This window comes from Sapajus apella, unplaced genomic scaffold (assembly GCF_009761245.1).
Source record: "Sapajus apella isolate SASKATOON/1434 unplaced genomic scaffold, GSC_monkey_1.0 scaffold23, whole genome shotgun sequence".
Taxonomy (NCBI): Eukaryota; Metazoa; Chordata; class Mammalia; order Primates; family Cebidae; genus Sapajus; species Sapajus apella.
The window spans coordinates 1841300-1862251 of NW_022436963.1; the positions used below are offsets into that span (position 1 = coordinate 1841300).

General features: G+C 56.2%; 1 protein-coding gene across 1 annotated transcript; it reads left to right on the forward strand.

Moving 5' to 3' along the window:
* The first annotated feature begins 544 nt into the window (after nucleotides 1–544).
* SLC38A3 (solute carrier family 38 member 3) lies at nucleotides 545–14927 on the forward strand. The gene is made up of 16 exons (XM_032289917.1): nucleotides 545–654; nucleotides 8769–8920; nucleotides 9018–9099; nucleotides 9270–9385; nucleotides 10001–10074; nucleotides 10159–10251; nucleotides 10351–10432; nucleotides 11511–11593; nucleotides 11683–11741; nucleotides 11940–12104; nucleotides 12181–12260; nucleotides 12530–12630; nucleotides 12855–12979; nucleotides 13066–13210; nucleotides 13836–13939; nucleotides 14028–14927. Exons 2-16 carry the CDS (start codon nucleotides 8820–8822, stop codon nucleotides 14130–14132), a joined length of 1515 nt encoding a protein of 504 aa, XP_032145808.1. The 5' UTR covers nucleotides 545–654; nucleotides 8769–8819; the 3' UTR covers nucleotides 14133–14927.
* The last annotated feature ends 6025 nt before the right edge of the window (nucleotides 14928–20952 follow it).

Below are 20952 nucleotides of genomic sequence, written 5' to 3' on the forward strand. Positions count from 1 at the left end.
CGTGAGGCTCAAGCCAGCCAAACCTGGTTTTATGCCTGACCTCACTGCCCCTGCCCTCTCTGTTCCAGCCTCAGCTTCCTCTGAATATCTGGGGTGGAAACAGAATTGATATAAGAAGCCCTCCCACCCCCATCACCACCCCGCCCCTGGTTGGGCAAAGGGAGGCAGGTAGATGAGGCATTCTGATGCCTGAATGTGCCTGAAAGTCCCCCATTCAAGCATCCCTCACTGAGGCTATGCGCTGCCAGTCCCGTTGGCTGAAGCTCCCCTTCTGGCTTCGGGGGTTGTGGGCAGAGCGTTTCAGGGGTTTAGGTGACACCCACAGACCTCAGAGAAAATCTGCTTTGGACTGAAGCATTCCGCCCACAAGACTCAACGGAGCCCCTCCTGCAGCTCTGCTCTCCCACTTAGGGGCTCCCTTAGAGCGCCGGCCGCCCCTTTGCTCCCGGCCTGCCCGGGCCCCCGCCACTTCCCGACCAGCCCCTCCTCCCGCGGGCCGCCAGGGATTGGCGGGCGGGGGGCGGGCCGGGGGCGGGGCCGGGCGCCCTTCATCCCCCGTCGCTGTTGTCGCTGTTGCAGCCCTGAGTTCAGCCGGGAGCAGAGCGGACCTCACGGCCCGAGCGGAGCGCCGCGCGTGCCCAACCGTGAGGCCAGGTACCGCTTCGGGAGTTCACCCACCCGCCCAAGGGCATGGGTGGACCGAGCCCTACTGTCCCCTCTCCTGCCCACCATAGCCGGATTCTGGGAATCTCCCCTCTCCCGTCCTGACCCGGGCAGGCGAGCCAAAGCCCCGCGCGCTCCAGGTGCTGGTCTTGGGGACCCGCCAGTCGGGACTCAGCGCCGAGCTTGAGCAGGGCGCTAGGTGTACCGGGAGGGACACGTCGTCCCCTTAGGGCCTCTTGGCAGGACGGGGAGGTACAGCGGGTCGGCGGTACCCAGGGCTGGGACCACAGGACGTCTTGTTGGGGGCTCAGGCGGCACGCCACAGGCTTCCTGAGGCAGGGCCCACAGGGGAGACTGGAGAAGGCTTGAGGGGGCACTCAAGAGGGGCCTGGACCAGTCCCTGGAGAGCTGCCCCGACAGGCGCTTGACAGGCAGAGCTGCCCGGCTGGCACGCTGGGAATCCGAGTATATTTATCCCGGCTGCGTTGGACAAGGGCTTGAGGGCAGATCGGGCCGTGCCAACTGAGGGGCCGCGGGGTACATGCTGGTCCCAGAGTCGGTGCCATTTGCACTGGAGCCAGCGGGCACGGCGGGCCCAGAGTGCGCGTGGCTCCCTGACCTGAGGCCGGGGCGCCCTTCGAGCTCCTCTCCACCTGGCGCGGAGTAGGGTGTAAGGCAGAGCCCGCGCAGCGCAGGGCAGAGAGAAGAAACCAAGACTTGGTTTGCAAGAGCCCGCCTTTACCCGTTTGGCCCCTTGGATTGGCCACAGCGAATGCGTGCGTTTGTTTACACCCGGGTAGGGGGAGGCTGGGGCGGGACCTGCGGGGACCCGCCCTTTTTCCCCCACAGGGACCTGAGTCCTGAGTCCGGGTATGGGCTCCTGAACAGGTCTGAGAAAGGCTAAGTCAAAGGCTCTTAAGCCCTGGGGACTTAAGAGGACATGGAGGACAACCCACTCATGCCCATCCTTCCTTCATCCTGCCAACCCTGTCCTTTCCGCCATGACCAACTCCAGCCACAGAGCTACCCCTGGAAAAGGCCTGTGGACCCTCCACCCCTTCCTGTTCTGTAAAAGGTCTGGGATGGGGCTCATTTCCTTCTGGAAAGGAAGCAAATCCTCAGGCCTCTCAGTCTGGGGGCAAGAAAGCTAAAGAGACCCAAGGATGGTTCCATTTTGAATGGGGGAAATTTGGCACAGCCATGGTACCCTTCCTGCAAGAAGCATTGCTGGCGGAAGGGAGGAGGACTGGAAGAAGCCAAGCATGGCACATCTCTGAGAGGGCTGGAATGACTGAAACCATAAATGGGAATCTGATTTCTTGATGTTGGGAGCAGGGGGCTGAATCTCTGGGGAAGGTGGGAGTGTGTATCTCAGAATTTTGTTCTGCCTGGGTCCATGGGATCCATGTCTTCACTGGCCTCTCAAGCCAGTCTTCATTGTGTGCTGGTCCTTTTGGCCCATGTCACAAATGGTCCCCACACCAGTCCAGGGCTCCAGGTTGCCAGACCATGACAACTGGTTGCTCCTGTCCTTGTGCCACTGCCCTAGCAAGTAGCCTCGGAGCCCTAGACAGATGGAAAAACTGAGGCACAACAAGACTGGCTGGGGGTTCATGGTCTCTGAGTTGGATCAGGGAAGGATTTTAAGCTGAACTGGACACACCCTGGAAGTCTGGGCTGGGTATGAGGACAAGCAATCAGTTTGAGAGGAAACACGTTTGGAGGGACATGGCTTGGGGTGGGCCACCAGGGAGCGCAGTTTTGGCATCTCTGTGAACAAAAAGCTCAGGTGGAATGCGTAGTCTTCTATAGTAGAAGTGGGACCCAGTGGGAGAATGTTCTAGTGCAGACATGGCCGGGGACCAGGCCTCACTTGGAGCAGGTAAGAGGGCTTGCAAGGGCCTCAAATGCATTCAATTCATTTATTTTTTTTATTTTTTTCATTTTTTGAGATGGGGTCTCACTCTGTTGCCCAGGCTGGAGTGCAGTGGCACAATCTCGTCTCACTGCAACCTCTGCCTCCCAGGCTCAAGCAATTCTCCCATCTCAGCTTTCTGAGTAGCTGGGAGCTTAGGTGTGCAACACCAACCCTGGATAATTTTTTTTGTATTTTTGGTAGAGACGGGGTTTCACCATGTTGCCCAGACTGGTCTCGGACCCCTGAGTTCAAGCAGTCTGCCTGTCTCGGCCTCCCAAAGTGCTGGAATTACAAGTGTAAGCCACTGCGCCCGGCCATTCCATTCATTTAACATTTGCTGAGCACCTACTGTGCGCCCTGTGTACACTGTCTAGTGAGTGAGGGGTAGACCTTTGACTCTGGGTGGTAGGACAGACATAGGAGAACAGGGTGGGGCTCCAGAGGACCAGGCGGGGCTTCTGGGGGCCAAAGGGAAGGACCAGCTGCTGGGGCAGGAGGGGCTTTCCGGCCAATGGCCTGGGGTGGCTTGGTTTTGAATTTCCGCTCTGCAGGCCACGTCCTGTACACAGCCTCCCAGCCAGCACGTCTGCACACGTGCAGGGCTGCTAAGAATGGGGTCACTCCAACTGTCCATCATCTTTTCCATTGCTCAGGTAGACAAGTCCTGGGTGCTGGATCAGGGATCTCTGAGCTTTCCAGTTGGGCCTGGCTTTGTGGTCCTAGTGGGCTCAGCCCCACCTTCTGGGTGTCATAGCACCTGGCTAGTAGGGGCATAACCTGCTCTGTGGGGACCTGGAGGCGCAGCAGCAGCCTTTTTGTGGGGTCCTTCAGGGTTCTGCCTGGCCATCTCTGCAGTGCCCATTGGGCCCACTGCCCCCTCACCTGGGCCCCCTGGCTCCTTCTCCCCTTCTCCCTCTTTCTGGGGCTCTCTTTTTCTTCAGCTGTCTCTTTTTTATTTTTTATTTTTGAGACAGGGTCTTGCTCTGTCTCCCAGGCTGAGGTGCAGTGGCCCAATCTTGGCTTACTGCAGCCTCTGCCTCCCAGGTTCAAGCGATTCTCCTCCCTCAGCCTCCTGAGTAGCTGGGATTACAGGCACCCACTACCATGCTCAGCTAATTTTTGTATTTTTAGTAGAGATGGGGTTTCACAATGTTGGCCAGGCTGGTCTTGAACTCCTGGGCTCAGGTGATCCACCCACCTCAGCCTCCCAAAGTGGTGGGATTATAGGCGTGAGCCACCACACCCAGCTTTGCAGCTGTCTTCCTCCATTTGGCCATCTCTGACTGGCACTCACTCTGTTTCTCACCTCCCTGATTGTCTCTGTAGCTCTCTGTCTCCCTGTCTGAATGTCTGTCTGCCTATCTGCATCTGATTTTTGTCTGTGTGTTTTTCTGTCTGTCCCTCTGTGTGCATCTGCATTTCCCTGTCTCCCTGGGCCTCTGCGTCTCTGTCTGTCTGTCTGTCTCTCTGTATGGATCAGTATGCATGGACGCATGGAGCTAATGTTTTCTCTCCCTGTTCGCTCCCTATCTCTCTTCCCACCCACTGCCTCTTCTTCATGATGTTGGATGTCGCCCCTCCTCCAGGCTGACCTTGACTTTAGAACCCCATCGGACTCTCTGATGAGTCCAGAGCTGCCTGAGGCCTGTGCTCCAGCTTTCTTTGGGGCCAGAAGTCCGGCTGTCCAAATATTTGGTCTCCTCCAGGGGATTCCGGGTCAGCAGGGAAGAGAATGGGCTGGCTGGCGCAGGGTCTCCCCTGCCCCTGGGGGGCCGCAGTCACGTGATGTCCTGTCCTTTGCCTCAGCTGGGCCTCAGGCTGCACGTCCTTCTCAGCAGGCTGGCAATGGGGGAGGTGGAGGCTGCTGCTGCTCTAGCCCACTCGTGAACCAAGAGCTTCTGGCTACAACCTCTAGCAGGGGCAGCCTGAGCAAGGAGGGTCCAGGGCTGGGTGGGAAGGGAGGCCGAGGTGCCTAAGGTTAGGCCCAACTACAAGTATCTGTTAGAAAATGTACCCAGCCACAGGAAAGTCCACCTTCCGGCCCCAGCTGGGCCTCTCAGATCCTCCTAGACACCTCCGGATGCCCAGAACACAGACATAGACCTGAAATCCCAGGGCCAGGGAGCTGAGGGTGATGGATTGACGTGGCCAGTAGATCAGTTCTCTGGGCCATCTGGCTTCCCCTGGATGTGCCCCCTTCTGCATGTCACCTCTTCAGTATTAGCCCAGTGTTGTCCACACACTGGCCACTTGCATTGTTGTGTTGTTGAGGAGGATGTGGCAGACGGCAGACTGGAATCTACTGGGGTCAGAATCTGGAGATGTGGGTCTGGAGGATGGTAAAAGGTGTCTTTTCCCTGTTCTAACACCCTCCTTCCACTTGCTCTGTCCCTAGACCCCTGACCCCAGCAATCAGATACCACTGATTCCTGTGGCTGTGACTGGACAACATACAGTCCAAATGTCTCCATTGGATCTGGTTTCCTCCCTTACTAACGGCTTGTCCTAGGAGAGGGGGATCTTCCCTCTGAAGCCTGAAGGAGCAGGTGGACAGAGGGGTAGCTGTCCAGTTGGGTATCAGACTTAGGAGGTGGGCACCCTGTCTCAGCCAAGGAAGGGAGTGGTAAAAATCAGCTGAGCTGGAACTGGGAGCAGCCCTCACCCCTGAGCCCCCAGGGATAATCACGATGGACCCTCAAGCCAGGCCAGCTGTCTCTCCTCTAGATCTTGGCTGAGGTTGGGAAGCCTGGGCCTTAGCAGTAAGCTCCAGGGAGTCTCCGCCTCCACTGGTGCAAGTGGCCACCAAGGAAAGAAGAATGTGAAGGCCTCCCTGTCACCAGTCATTACTGCAGACCCAGACCCACTTATGTTCCTGAGCATGGGGAAGGAAAGCAAGGCTCAGAATCCTGGGAACTCCAAGGACCTTGATCCTTAGACAGAGAGCTGTGCTTCCTATAGCTGCTTGCATCAGCCATCCTGAGGTGCCCTGGATTCCTAGGCCTCAAAATCTTTAATTAGCCAAACTCAACACCCGCCGAGGTGTGCCTGATGAATTCTCACCCGGTGATGTGCGCGTGGGTGGGTGTTACCGGCTGCGCCACCCCTGTGGCTCCTGGCCCCTCCTGGCCCTTATCTCCCAGGAAAGCAAATAGGTCCCAGGGCAATGGCCTGGGCCATTGATTTACTGCCTAGGCTCACACTACATCCATGAAAGATGCCATTTTGATGACCTGCCCAAGGTCACCATGATCTCCCCTTCCTAGCGCCTGGCTACTCTCTGGACACCCATGGCCTACCCTGGGCAGGAAGGCCTTGGGGAGGCTCCTCACTCATCCACAGATTTGGCCAAGCTTCATGGGACCCCCTAGAGGATGGCGGTGGAGGGAAATGCTGAGGTCCTGAGTGGAGGAGTACCCTGCCCCTAGTCACATGGTGAGGCAGGGCCAAGCCCAGTGCTAGAGGATCTACCCTGGGCTTTCACCACAGGCGATCAGGCTCTGCTGGCAGGCTTTTTTATGCAGGGGCAGTTCCCAGAGTTTACCCTTACTCCCTGATATAAAGGAGCCTGGGAGGCCACGGGCCAAGGGGTAGGAGCTGTCAAAAATGGGCTGGCAGCCTCAGGGAATTGCTGGGGGCTGCATGCCAGGCTAGCGCTAATCCTCACCCTGGCCCCTCAGCCCTCCTCCCTGCCCTGGACCGAAGTCCAGACTCCTAGACCTGGTCTTTACGGCTCTATCAGGTTTGTCTGTAGCCACAGAACCTTCCTTCAATCCTCACGGCCTGCCTGTACCGAACCTCAGGGCCTCTACCTATACTGTGCTCTCTGCCTGGTGCACTCTTTCCTGTTTGACACCCCAGGGTGCCTACTGGAATTTTAGGACTGGCTTCATCACCTCCTTCAGGAAGTCTTCCTTGAGGCTCCCTGTCCTCTTTTTTGAGACCCAGCTCTCTGTGGCTCACACTGAGTTGCAGCAGGAGCCATAGTGTAGTGATGAGGGTGCTATTTGGGGGATTTGTCTCTTCCATGCTGGAGGTCACTTGAGAAGAGATATTCTATATCCTTTCTGGGATGTCAGGCCCCAGCCCAAGACCCAGAAATGACTGGTCATGATTGAGTAATAGCCACCAGGCCCCGAGGGTCTAGGCCCAGCTCCTGCAGCGGGGATGGGGAACCTGGAGCTCAGACCTCAGACACCTCCTCTAGCCCATGCCACGGACTGTGGTCTCCCTGGAGGCAGTGCCTGGCTGCTAGGGAAGGATATTAGGGCAGAGAAGGGTGCTTTGGCCAGGTTGCCAGCTCAGCACACTCTGAGGGCCTGTCCCAGCCTGCCCAAGGTAGGGGGCCGAGACAGGACAGTCCCAGCTGTGGGGTGGAGGGGGGGGACTCTGGAGTAGCTCTGGGCGCCAGCACCGGTATCTTCATACCCAGCTGGGACTCTTGGAGGGATGCTGATGGCAAGGCTTAGGGCAGGGGCATGAGGACAGGCTGATCTAGGGAACTCTGGGAATGGGGAGAGGGCTCAAGAAGAGATGCTAACATTATTTTGGTCCTGAGTGGGTGGGGCTTGGAGGAGAGGAGGTAGGACTCTGGCACCAGAAGGAGAGGCAGGTTTGGGGGATGCAAGATTGCCAAGTATGGGGTCTCCAGGGCCCAGGTGCCAAAATCTGAACTCTGGCCTGGGGCTGCCTGGAACAATGCCGGGAGGGAGTCCTCTGACCAGAGAGGCCAGAGGCTGCTGTGACCTCTGCTGCCTCCGGGGACACTAGGCCTGAGGCCTGAACCCAGCCTCTCCTGTTCACCCCTAGCCCTGAGTGCCACGTTTGAGTCCCCCAGTGCTCCAGATTCAAGGGCAGACCTGAGACCATCAGGGGCCAGAGTGGGGATGGGGGATTTGGGGCAGAATTCAGGGTTACCCAGCAGAGAGGGCACCACAGCTTCAGGACCCGGCTCTGCCTGTCCTGCCTGGCAGGGCTGCCCCCTCCCTGGTCTCCACTCTGGCCTCAGCTCTCCTGCTGGCCAGGCTGGCCTTCGGGGTGTCCTTACAGAACCTGGGGGCACTATGCCCAGCCACCTCTGGGTATGAAGTAGGCAATTCCTGGACCCAGTGATGGGAGAGGGGCCAGTAAGTTGTCTGGGCAGTGGGCAGGGGTGGTGGGGGAAGGGGAGCTGATTCCTTTGAGGCCCAGCAGAGCCAAGTCCTGAAGGCAGAGAAAGGAGACTGATCTGGTGACCCAGGCTCCTCTATAGCTGGCCAAGGGCCTGAGCTCCTGGCCTGGGGCCCTAGGAAATGGGGGTCTGTTCAGAGGGTCCACTCCTGGACAGCAGGCTCCTGAGGGTTGGTGGGGGGTTCCCTGCCTGGCAGTGGAGGAAAGACTTGGAAGAAAACATGGCCTTGAGGCCAGGACTGTGTGGAGGGTGAAGCATGTGTGGCACAGAGAACCAGCCCTGGAGCACCCATTTCCTGGAAGGCCCCCCGAAAGCCCTTTGCCACAGCCAGGCGGGAAGGGCCCAGGTGTCCAGCCACCCAGCACCGCCTTAGGCATCCTGGCTCCGGGGAGGGGGGACAGCCTCTGCGCCTGCCGTTCCCAGCGCCAGCTCTCAGCCCACAGAGGGCTCTTTGTTCTGGCTGCCAGCAGTGCCCGCCGGGCGGCTGGGAACAGGGCCCACAGCCCTCACCCTCTCCCGAGGCCTCCAGCCGTCGGGCAGTGCCATTCTAGGTTAGCTAGGAGGTCCCTGGACACGGGGCCAGTGTAGGAAACCATCTCCCAGTACTAATGTCAAGGAGGGGAAGTCTGTCCTGGGTACATACCCAGAGTGAAGTCTGGGGGTCTGAGACTGAACATCTGGGGTTGCTGGTGCCACTGGGCTCTGAACTTGGGTCATCCAGATGACCCTCACTTCACAGATGGTGAAACCGAGACCCCAAGGGCTTGCCTGGACTGGTGTGCATGTAAGAGGTGCATTATGTACTGGCTAGGGTGTCCCATCAGAATGTCATGGGAACTCAGGTGTCCAAGCTGGACTCCTCCAATGGCAGATCTCAGGGAGGCAGCAGGCAGAGCTGCATGTGCGGATATGTCCCAAGTGGGCATCCTGGAGGTGTGCTATGGCTGCAGGCCTCATGTGGGAGGCTGGGCCATAGGCCCAAGTAATGGGGCTAACCAGAGGGACCTGGCTGCTCTGCAGACATCTGACTGTTGGTGTGAGACCAGTGCTCCTGGTGGTGTGCCCTGAGCCATGGAGGCACCTTTGCAGACAGAGATGGTGGAACTGGTGCCCAACGGCAAACACTCAGAGGGGCTGCTCCCAGTCGTCACCCCCATGGCACGCAACCAGAGGTGAGTACAAGAGGGACCCAGTGGTGGCTCAAGACAGGGCAGGGGTAACAGAGCAAAGGACTGGAGCAGAGCCACCCACCCTGACCTGTGCCTGCAGGATCGAGGACCCCACAGGGAGCTGTATTGAGGGCAAGAGTTTCCTACAGAAAAGTCTCAGCAAGGAGCCAACCTTCACCGACGTGAGTGGGACAGCAACGGGTTGTAGGGGGCACTATGGGGTGCTTAGATGCAGTAATGAAGTGGTCTCTGGCAGCAGTGGGAGGCTGAGGGACAGTCAGGGGGACACCATGATGCCCCTGTGCCTTGCTGACTCCCCCCACCCCTCCCCATCCCACCCTGGTGCCTGCAGTTCGAGGGGAAGACATCGTTCGGGATGTCAGTGTTCAACCTCAGCAACGCCATCATGGGCAGCGGCATCCTGGGACTCGCCTATGCCATGGCCAATACAGGCATTATCCTTTTCCTGTGAGTACCCTCAGAGAACCTTCTAAAGATAGGGGCCCTAAGCAAGCCACCAACCATGACCTCCCGGGACCTGCCAGTTCCCTGTCCCAGCGCCCAGGCTGCAATGGGTGGGCACTTCTTACACTAACAAACCACGGCTGAAAAAATCTCCACAGCCAAACAAATATACCTCACTGCCCAGTAAACCCACTGAGGTCACAACACAGGCCGGCCTTACAGGCCAGAGACTGTCCTTCTGTCACCTTACACGTGATGGCCAAGCCCCACAGCCAGGCCTTGTGTGGGCACACGTGTCCTTTGCCTGGGGGCTCTGCCCTGAAGCCAGGATGGAAAACATGTTTGTTCCAAGGACTTGAGAGAAGGAGGTGCTTAGAGGGCAGTCACAGGGACACTCTTGACTCACAGGGCCCCTTCTGGGGTGTGTCCCACCCTGGATCAAATGAGGTGGTGTTCATCACCCCTGGGGCCTGCTGAGCTTGCATCCATACCTGTTGGGAGTCCACATACCCAGGTCACAGACCCTCCACCCCCCGGCCTTCCAGAGCCCCTCACTCTCTGTCAGCCAGGGGAGCCCCAGGTGGCCTCTTTTTCTTTCATCTTCCCATGTGTCCCCAGGTTCCTGTTGACAGCTGTCGCCTTGCTCTCCAGCTACTCCATCCACCTCCTACTCAAGTCCTCAGGGGTCGTGGGTGAGTTTCACGCCAGCCTGGAATGGGCGGGAGCTGGTGGGTAAACTGGGGCAAACTCCTGACTTCTTGACCCTGCTCCCATAGGCATCCGTGCCTATGAGCAGCTGGGCTACCGTGCCTTTGGGACCCCAGGAAAGTTGGCAGCAGCCCTGGCCATCACACTGCAGAACATCGGAGGTGAGAGCAGTGGGCAGGGGCAGGCAGTTAGTGAGTGGACAGCTCCGAAAGCTAGCTGGTTGGGCTGACCCCAGTGCCTGCCTGCCCCTCTCCCCACAGCCATGTCCAGCTACCTGTATATCATCAAGTCTGAGCTGCCACTTGTCATACAGACCTTCCTGAATCTGGAGGAGAAAACCTCGTGAGCCCTGGGGTGGGGAGGGGAGGGGTGAGGTGCAGTGAGGAGGGGTGGGGTAGGCTGGGGCTGGGTGAGGGTGGGGGCCCCAGGCTGGGCTAGTGAGAGAGGCAAGACAGAGCAGACAAGTGGCTGCTGGAGGGCGAGTTACCAGCAGAGCCAGCATTCAGTCCACACTCACTTGGGAAGCACCTGGGGGTCCCCCTGCCTCCAGAAGGGACATGTGGGGCTAGGGGCAGGGTGCAGCTAAGGAAGCCAGGCCCCTCCTCACCCCAGACTCAGCGTGTAAGCGTGGGAGCCTCAGGCTTAGCTCTAAGCGCCTACTATTCCTGACCATGGGGTTGCCCCCCCCACCAAGAGATTAAGCCCAGGTGTCCCAGTTGCCTGTCACTTTAGCCAGCATTGACTGGGCATCAAACATGTTTTGTGGGACAGAGGAGACACAGCCAGGCCCTGCTCTTGACATCCCCCCCCAACCTCGAGCAAGCAAAGGGACTGGGAGGTTGAGAGCAGCTCTCGAAAGAGGGAGAGCTGGTATTCTGTCCCTGGGGGGCCCTGGGCCTTTCCCAAGGAGTTGGCTTTGGGGCTTGCCTTTGAGGATGGTCCTGGGCCTTATCCCCTTGTTCCCTTATGCCCCGTATCCATTCCTGGTGGGCAGAGGAGGGGGCAGGATGAGGCAAGGCCCAGATGCCAGAAGGAACCGCAAGGGGCTCCAGTTATTGCAAGTGCCTGGAACCTCTGTGGAAAACACCACCTCCCTCTAGAGCCAGCTCCCACACGCCTCCCTCCAAAGGCTGGGCCCAGGCCTGTGTGTCCTGAGAGAGGCAAGAGCAGTGCCTATAATCGAGAGGGTCTCAAGCATGAGCTGTGTGTCAGGCTGGAACCTTAGTCCTCACATCATCCTGAAGAAGAGTGTCAAGGGCACACCCATTTTGCAGATGGGGAAAGTAAGACTCAGAGCTGTTGACAAAGATTCTTCAGATGTCACTCAGTGGCACCACTGGTGACTCCAGCAGAGGGAGGCAGGAGCCCCATCCCAGGCTGAATGGATTCTGACCCTGGCTCCCCACTCCCATCCCTGCAGGGACTGGTACATGAACGGGAACTACCTGGTGATCCTTGTCTCTGTCATTGTCATCCTGCCCCTGGCACTGATGCGGCAGCTTGGTGAGTGTGGCAGGGTCAGAGCCTTGGAGGGGATGTTGGAGGCGCACATGGGAGGACCCCCGATCTCACAGTGCGCCTCCACTCTGCAGGCTACCTGGGCTACTCCAGTGGCTTCTCTCTCAGCTGCATGGTGTTCTTCCTAATTGCAGTGAGTCACTCCTCCATGTTAGCCGAGAAAGGGGGTGGTGGGTCCCCTCGGGGAGTTCCCTGTCAGCAGGAGGGGGCAGGTCTCTCTGGGAAGCCTGGGCCAGAAGGCAGTTCCGCCAGTCCTGATCTAGATGTGGCTTCGTGGTGACTTCCCAGGCAGCCCGCCTGGCTCTGACACCCTCATCCCTCCCCACTCCAGGTCATCTACAAAAAGTTCCATGTGCCCTGTCCACTGCCCCCCAACTTCAGCAACACCACAGGCAACTTCAGTCATGTGGAGGTCATGGAGGAGAAGGTGCAGCTGCAGGTCGAGCCTGAGGCTGCAGCCTTCTGCACCCCCAGCTACTTCACACTCAACTCACAGGTTCTGACAGGCCAGGGCGAGGCGGGGGCCTGGTGATAGTGGGGGACTGCCTTGACACAGCCCCGTGTTTCCCCAGACAGCATACACCATCCCTATCATGGCCTTCGCCTTCGTCTGCCACCCCGAGGTGCTGCCCATCTATACCGAGCTCAAGGAGTAGGTATCTGGCTGGGAGCAGGGGCAAGGCTGCCATGAGCTGATCTGGAAAGAATGGATGTGGTCCTAAATGTGAGGGGGTGGGGTGACAGAAGCCAAGTCACTTTATCTAAGATCTTGTGGCAGCCATGAGAGGCAATTAAGGGCAAGAAGGAGACTCTGTTGGCTGCTAAATGGTGAAAGTATGGTGCCAGAGAGACCTTGGGGCATGTGGGGTCTCCCAATGTGACCCAGCTTGTCACCAACACCTGTCCCCCACTTCCCCACAGCCCCTCTAAGAAGAAGATGCAGCACATCTCCAACCTGTCCATCGCCGTCATGTACGTCATGTACTTCCTGGCTGCCCTCTTCGGCTACCTCTCCTTCTACGGTATGGCTGCACAGATGGGCAGAGGCCGAGGCCAGGCTAGGGGGAAGGGGCTGGTTGTGGCCATGGTGCCCTGCATACCATGTGGTGTGTGGTGCCTGTCTGTGCCCTGCCGTGGTGGAGATGAGTCTGCATGCCAATCCCCACAGGGTTGGGGTCCCCCAGGCAGCTCAGATCCCACCTCCTTCCTGGGGCCCCCTGCTGACCACCCTCCCTGCCTGCCACAGACGGGGTGGAGTCGGAGCTGCTGCACACCTACAGCAAGGTGGACCCGTTCGATGTGCTGATCCTGTGCGTGCGCGTGGCTGTGCTGACAGCAGTCACGCTCACAGTGCCCATCGTTCTGTTCCCGGTGAGCTGGTGGGCAGGTGGCCAGACCAGTGGCGGAAGGGGCTGATGGGGACAACAGGCTGATGATTATTCCAACCTGCCCCTCAGGTGCGCCGCGCCATCCAGCAGATGCTGTTTCCAAACCAGGAGTTCAGCTGGCTGCGGCACGTGGTCATTGCCTTTAGCCTGCTCACTTGTATCAACCTGCTGGTCATCTTTGCCCCCAACATCCTGGGCATCTTTGGAGTCATTGGTGAGGGTCTGGCCCTGCTGTGGACATAGGGTATTCCCCAGAGGAGTTCACCTCTGCAAATCCTGGCCGATTCCTGAGCTTACACCCTATATTAACTGCAGTGACCCATGTGCAGTTGGTAGAGCAGACAATTCTGAAATATCTTTGGGGTGGCCCAACTCAGAGGACTAACAAATTCTGCCATGACTGACAGACCTGGCGGCTGAGTATCATGGATATCACAGACAGTCCTCTTGGTTCTCTATGTCTGATATCCAACCCAAAATGCATTAAGCAGAAAGGAATCCACTGGCTCAAATAACAGAGAAGCCTTCAAGTATAGCTGTATACTGAAGCCCAATACCCTTAAGCCCTCATCTCTCTCCATCTCTTGACTTGCCTTTCCTCATTGCTAGCTTCATTGGCTGACATTCTTCTGACACCAACATCAGCAGCCTTCCATCCTTGTGGATGGAGAACTAGGGGGAGAGGCTGGTGGGCTTCCCAGAATCAAGCAGAACTCTCCAGTGGTCTCAACATGAAACTCCCTCAGCAAGGAATGTTTGATCTCATTGAAGAATCCACCCTCGAACCTTAGTCAGTAGGTGAATATGAGCCAGCAGTGGCCATGTCTTGTTCTTTGCAGGCGCCACATCTGCCCCGTGCCTCATCTTCATCTTCCCTGCCATCTTCTACTTCCGAATCATGCCCACGGAGAAGGAGCCTGCAAGATCTACCCCCAAAATCCTGGTGCGAGGGGCCTGGAGGCCAGTGGACTGGTATGGGGCTGAGGGAGCTGCCCTGACCTCGGACCTGACCCTGACTTCTGATCCCACAGGCCCTGTGTTTTGCCGTGCTTGGCTTCTTGCTGATGACCATGAGCTTGAGCTTCATCATCATTGACTGGGCCTCAGGGAACAGCCGGCATGGAGGAAACCACTAGGATGACCCTCATCCTGTTCTGTCTACTCACCCCAGCAGCCCTGCCCAGACTCTCCAGCTCCTGCTCCCATCCAGTGGCCAGTCAGGGGAGGAGAAAGACGCGATTAACACCGTGGCATTCAGCCAGGCCCCATGTCCTTCTGTGGCAGGTTTTTGTTCAAGAGCCAGGACCAAGGCCTTTGGGCCACTACCCCGCTGGGCTCCGGAGCTGTAGGGGCTTCCTGAACTGGGAACAGGGTGGGGCTGTCACCTTAGATCCTGCCCAAGCCCCTCATTCCCTCCTTGTACAGATGCATACCCTGGGGCCCAGCAGCTGCCTCCTGAGGGGACACAGCCTATAGGGACAAACAGAGCTGGGATCCAGCCTGTAGCCATCCCCCTACCCTGCTGCTAGGCCACGATCTGCCTCCTGGGGCCTCATCTCCCCCAGCCCACTTGTTTTCCCCCCTTTTATCCCCTATCCCCTTTTCAGACACTTGGGCTCTTAGATACTCTTCTGCCATCCCCTTCACAGGATGACACCCTCCCATACCCCATAGCTGGGGCCAGCAGGTTCTGCTGAGGGTGGGCTGGTGTAGGTACCCCAAAGAGACCCCTGCCTTGTCCCTTCACCAGTCCTGGGGAGGCTGGGACTCCCCTGCCACAAGCCTGGGCCACAGCTCACATTCCAATGCTGAGAGAAGAGAGAGGCTGAGGCCCAGAGTGGCCTGCCCCTGGGAGCCAAAGACCCCAGTGGCCACACTGGGACAGGGTGGGGAGGCTGGAAGCCCCCTTTTATAAATATTATACATAAGACTAGCTGTGTTTTATATTCTTGGTCTCCATGGTCCCCGAATTCCTGGAAAGTAAGGTAGGGGCCAGAACATGGACGGTGTTGGAGGTCCCCCATCTTGTCTGGGATGAGGGTGGGGATAGGGCAAGTCCACCACTCACCCCACCTCCTGCCTCCCAAACTAGCCAGTGGCACACTCAGACCCAGCTCTGGGCCTGGGCCAGACTCAGCACAGACCTGCTTTCTCACGGGGTGAGGTGGGGAGGAATTAATGAGGCCCCAGGAAGTGGGACAGAGAGAGGCCTCCGGAAGGAGGCAACGTGAGGTGCATCCCCAGCAGCTTCAGGGAGGGTCTGAGCTGGGGGCAGCTGAGCCCTGAGAGAGCCCTAGGAAGGGCCCCCTGCCCTCCCCTGGCTCCCAGGCTGCCATTTCTACTCTCTGTTCATGCCCTGAGTCTGGGGACAAAAGTCCAGGAATCCTGTGCCCTGTTGGGCTGATCTTTTTATTAACAGTAAAATGTACTATGAATAAAGGGGGTTAGTAGTCCCTGTGTGTGGGGCCCCAAATGGCAAAGGGAGGCAGGAGTCCAGGGTAGGGCAAGGGCTGCAAGGAGGCAGGACAGCCCCAGGTGCCCTGGCTCCAGTGGGACTGGGAAGCTGCCCACTGCCTTGGGCAGGACTGAACCAGCTGGGATCCAGTGGGATGGAGCTGCCCAGGCCTTGGCACCAAATCCTCATTAGGAGAGACCCTGAACCAGGCTAGGCTGCCGGGGAAAGGGCAGCAGGAAAGATCCAGTTTGAATTTGCAAGGCAGCTGCCAGCTCGGGAAAACCCTGAAGAAAGAACTTCCTCAAGCTGGTGGCTGCTAGGCCCACAGCAGTGCCAGCTGAGCAGAGAGGAGCTTCCTGAGTCCCGTTCCCAACAGGCCTAGGCGCCTGACTCCAGTCTGGGGACTCACCCAGGAGCCCTATGGCCCCAGGAAAGAGCTGGACATTGGCCTAGAGGTGGATGCAGCGCAGGGTGTTCTGATTAGAGGGGCTGCCCTCTAGAGGTCTCAATGGGGCCATAGCCCTGCCTGGGACCCTTGGCTCCTGAGCACTGGGGGGCAATAACAGGCAAGTCCATCCTGCAGGCAGACCCAGGGGTCTTTTCTTACACTCCCCCCATCCAAAGAAGGCTACAGATCAGAGCAGCAGCAGGACACCAGGCCTCTGCTTCAGGCCCCTCAGATCAAGGGGATGTGCTAATGGTAGCACCCCGCCGCACGCGTGCACACACACACACACACACACACACAACTGGGGTGGGGAAGGACCCTGAGCCCTGGCCCCAAGAGGCCATTTCTGCCTACCTAGTCAGGCCTTCGCCAGCCTGACCATGGGCAGCAGGCTCTGGCAGGGAGGAGGCAGGTAATGTGGTCACTACACTAGATTCAAGAGCCAAGTGTCCACATGACTGTTTGAAAATGAGTGTCCCTTGTCCCCGGCTGTCAGATTACAGACACTTGGTCTCCACATTCTGCAGGCCCTTGGGCATCATTAAGCATTTGTGTATGGGTTGAGAGATTTTTCAGGTTTTTTCCTTTGTTATCCTTTCAAAAAATTGTTCTGGGGCTGGGCGTGGTGGCTCACACCTGTAATCCTGTCACTTTGGGAGGTTGAGGTGGGCAGATCATTTGAAATCAAGATTTCAAGATCAGCCTGGGCAACATGGTGAAACCCCATCTCTAAAAATTAGCAGGGTGTGGTGGCTCATACCTGTATTCCCAGCTATTCAGGAGGCTGAGTCAGGAGAATCACTTGTGCCTGGCTGACTGAAGCTGCAGCGAGTTGTGATTACCACTGCACTCCAGCCAGGGAAACAGAGCAAGACTCTGTCTCAAAAAATAATAAACAAGCCGGGCGCGGTGGCTCACGCCTGTAATCCCAGCACTGTGTGAGGCCAAGGCGGGTGGATCACAAGGTCAAGAGATTGAGGCCATCCTGGTCAACATGGTGAAACCCCGTCTCTACTAAAAATACAAAAAATTAGCTGGGCATGGTGGCACGTGCCTGTAATCCCAGCTATTTAGGAGGCTGAGGCAGGAGAATTGCCTGAACCCAGGAGGCGGAGGTTGCGGTGAGCCGAGATCGCGCCATTGCACTCCAGCCTGGGTAACAAGAGCGAAACTCCATCTCAATAAATAAATAAATAAATAAACAAATAAATAGATAAATAAATAATTCTGAAAAAATTATTCTGTTTGGAATGTTGACAAGTTAGAGCAGCCTGAAGGTCCAGCACAGAGGTCTTCTATATTTTTCACTGTTTTTCCTATGACTGCTTATTATAGAAACATAAGATAATACAGAGCAGGAAAGGAGGCAAAACACATGAGTCTCAGTATCCCCACCCAGCAGCTGCCCTTGCCCACACCCTGCTCACTGTGTGCATAAGCACATATTTGCCTCTTGACTCATTCATTCATTCATTCAACAAGTATTTATTGAGATTTCCTACATGACAGGCACTCATCTAGCAAATAAAGCAATGAACAAAGTGAAGACCCTGGCCTTCCTTGAATTTACAGTCCAGGTTGGGGATTAGATTCAGAAAAGAAACATTAAACCTAACCACTAAATTCTATCATGTGGTTGGAAGACACTCAGTACTACAGGGAGTAAAAACAACAAGGTAAGGACAATGGGGGTCTGGGGACAGGGGTGAGAGTAGGCCTGAGAAAGGAACTTTTTTTTTTTGAGACATAATCTAGCTCTGTTGTCCAGGCTGCAGTGCAGTGGTGCGATCTTGGCTCACTGCAACCTCCATCTCCAGGGTTCAAGCGATTCTGATTTTTTTTTTTTAAAGACAGAGTCTTGCTCTGATACCAGAATGGAGTGCAGTGGCACGATCTCAGCTTACCATAATCTCCACGTCCTAGGTTCAAGCCATTCTCCTGCCTCAGCTTCCCAAGTAGCTGGGATTACAGGCGGGCACCACTACATCTAATTTTTATATTTTTAGTAGAGATGGGTTTTCACCATGTTGGTCAGGATGGTCTTGATCTCCTGACCTCGTGATACACCTGTCTCAGCCTCCCAAAGTGCTGAGATTACAGGCATGAGCCACCGTGCCCAGCCTGCGATTCTGATTCTTGTACCTCAGGCTCCCAAGTAGTTGGGACTACAGGCACACACCACAACACCTGCCTGGCTGATTTTTTTTTTGGTATTTTTAGTAGAGACTGGGTTTCATTATGTTGGCCAGGCTGGTCTCAAACTCCTGGCCTGAAGTGATCTGCCTGCCTCGACTTCCCAAAATGCTGGGATTACAGGAGTGAGCCACTGTGCCTGGCCAAGAAAGGGACTTTGATTAATCAGAGGTTTGGAGAGGGAAGAAGCCATGTGGATGACTTCAGGAGAAGATTCCAGTTGGCAGGATCAGCCAGTGCAAAGCCCTGAGGCAGAATGTGCATGGCGCATGGGAGAAGCAGCCAGGAGGCTGGAGTGACATGGAAGAGGAGAGAAGGGGCAGGTGGGGGGTAATGCAGGGGACAAGTGTTGTAGAGCTTTGTCAGCCACATAAGGACTCTGGAGTTTTCTCTGAGTAAGATGAGAGCCAACATTGGGTCCTGAACAGAGGAGGGGGCAGTCTCTGAATCAGTAGCAACTTGAAGTTTCATGTTCGTCTGTTTTGTTTATTTATTTCCTTATTTAAGAGACAGTGTCGGCTGGGTGCCATGACTCATGCCTGTAATCCCAGCACTTTGGGAGGCCGAAGTGGGTGGATCACTTGAGGTCAAAAGTTCAAGACCAGCCTGGCCAACATGGTGAAACCCAGTATCTACTAAAAATACAAAAATTACCCAGGCGTGGTGGCATGCTCCTGTAATCCCAGCTACTTGGGAGCTGAGGCAGGAAAATCACTTGCGTCTGAGAGGCAAAGGTTACAGTGAGCCAAGATTACACCACTGCACTCCAGTCCAGGCGACAGAGCAAGATGCCATCTGAAATTAACCCCCCCCCCCAAAAAAAGAGAGAGACAGTGTCTTGCTTTCTCATCCAGGATGGAGTACAAATGAAATGATCATAGCTCATGCTGCCTCAAATTCCTGGACTCCAGGGAACTTCCTGCCTCAGCCTTCTGAGTAGCTGGGACTATAAGCACATATCACCACTGCCTACTTATTTGTTTTTCATTTTCTGTAGAGACAGGGTCTCACTATGTTTCCCAGGCTGGTCTCAAACTCCTGGTCTCAGGCAGTTCTCCTACTTTGATCTCCCAAAGTGCTGGGATTACAGGTGTGAGCCACCGTGCCAGGCACAAGTCTAAGTTTTAAATAGATTATTCTGGCTGCTGAATTAAGACTAGGCTCTGGGTGGGGAATCGGGGGCAAGGATGACACTGACACGAGGGCTCCTGCAGTTATTCCAAGTAGTCATGTTGGGTGGCTAAGCCCAGGTGATGGTAGAGGCAGGACAAGGCACTAGGCTTGTCCTAAAGGTAGAGGTGGTGTGGTTCCCGGATGGTTCAAGTATGGCAAGAGAGGCAGAAATAAGTCAAGGGTGGCTCCAAGGTTGTCTAGGGATAGAGCTGCCACTGCAGGAGGCTGGGGGAGGAGCAGGCTTGGGAGGGAGATCAGTTTTGTCCATGAAGAGTTTAAAACATTGACTGGACATCAAAGCGGAGGTGCCTGGTCAACTGTTGGGTGTATGCATTGAGTTCAGTAGAGTGGCCAGTGATGAAGTTTTGGATCTGGGAAGCAAAACAAATGGTGTTTAAAGCCATAGGCCTGGATGAAATGGGAAGGAGCTGTTTAGACAGAGGAGGGCAGCAGTCAGCACTGAGCCCTTGAAGATGAGGTAGAACCAGCAAAGGAGCTGGGCAGAAATAGCCGAGAGGTGAGAGGAAAACTGGGAGAGAATGGGCACCTGGAGCCAGGTAAGTGTCAGATGCTGCCAAGGAGCTGAGTGCAGAGGATGGACCACTATATTCAGACATCTTTGGGTTGCTAAGGACCCTGACTGGTGCACTTTTGTGGAGGGAGGGACAGACCAGCCTGGAGTGGGTAGAGGAAAAAGTGAGGGAGAATTGGAAAGAGCCAGTGTAAGCAACTTGTGTGAAGTGAGAGGGGCAGAGCCAACAGTGGCTTTTTGTTTTGTTTTGTTTTGAGATGGAGTTTCGCTCTTGTTACCCAGGCTGGAGTGCAATGGTGCGATCTCGGCTCACCGCAACCTCCACTTCCTGGGTTCAGGCAATTCTCCTGCCTCAGCCTCCTAAATAGCTGGGATTACAGGCACGTGCCACCACGCCCAGCTGATTTTTTGTATTTTCAGTAGAGACGGGGTTTCACCATGTTGACCAGGATGGTCTCGATCTCTTGACCTTGTGATCCGCCCGCCTCGGCCTCCCACAGTGCTGGGATTACAGGCGTGAGCCACCGTGCCCGGCAACAGTGGCTTTTAAGAAAGACTGGAAAGAAGAAAGTATTGAGGGTGAGAGAATGGAAGCAGCTGGTAGGAGGGTAGGTTGGAGCTTGGTGAACGACTTCCAAGATCAGGGTGCTGGAAACTGAGCTGGAAAACAGTATATGGAGATTGGATAGTGGAGTCTGAACAGCAGGGAGTATGCAGGGTGGCCCCTGATCTGCCTGGCCAAGTGCTGGTGGCTAGGGACACACTGGGTCCAAGACGCAGCCAGGACAGCAAGGAGCCGTGGAGAGACACAGGGGACCATTCAGATGTCTGGGTGTACCAGGCACTGTGGCTTATGCCTGTAATCCCAGCACCTTGGGAGGCCGAGACAGGTGAATCACTTGAGGTCAGGAGTTCAAGACCAGCCTGGCAACATGGCGAAATCCCGTCTCTACTAAAAATACAAAAATTAGCCGGGTGTGGTGGCACGCACCTGTAATCCCAGCTACTCTGGAGGCTGAGGCAGGAGAATCGCTTAAACCCAGGAGGTGGAGGTTGAAGTGAGCCGAGATCGCACCAGTGCACTCCAGCCTGGGCTACAGAGCAAAACCCTGTCTCAAAAAAAAAAAAAAAAAAAAATTTTCTGCCTGGACTCTA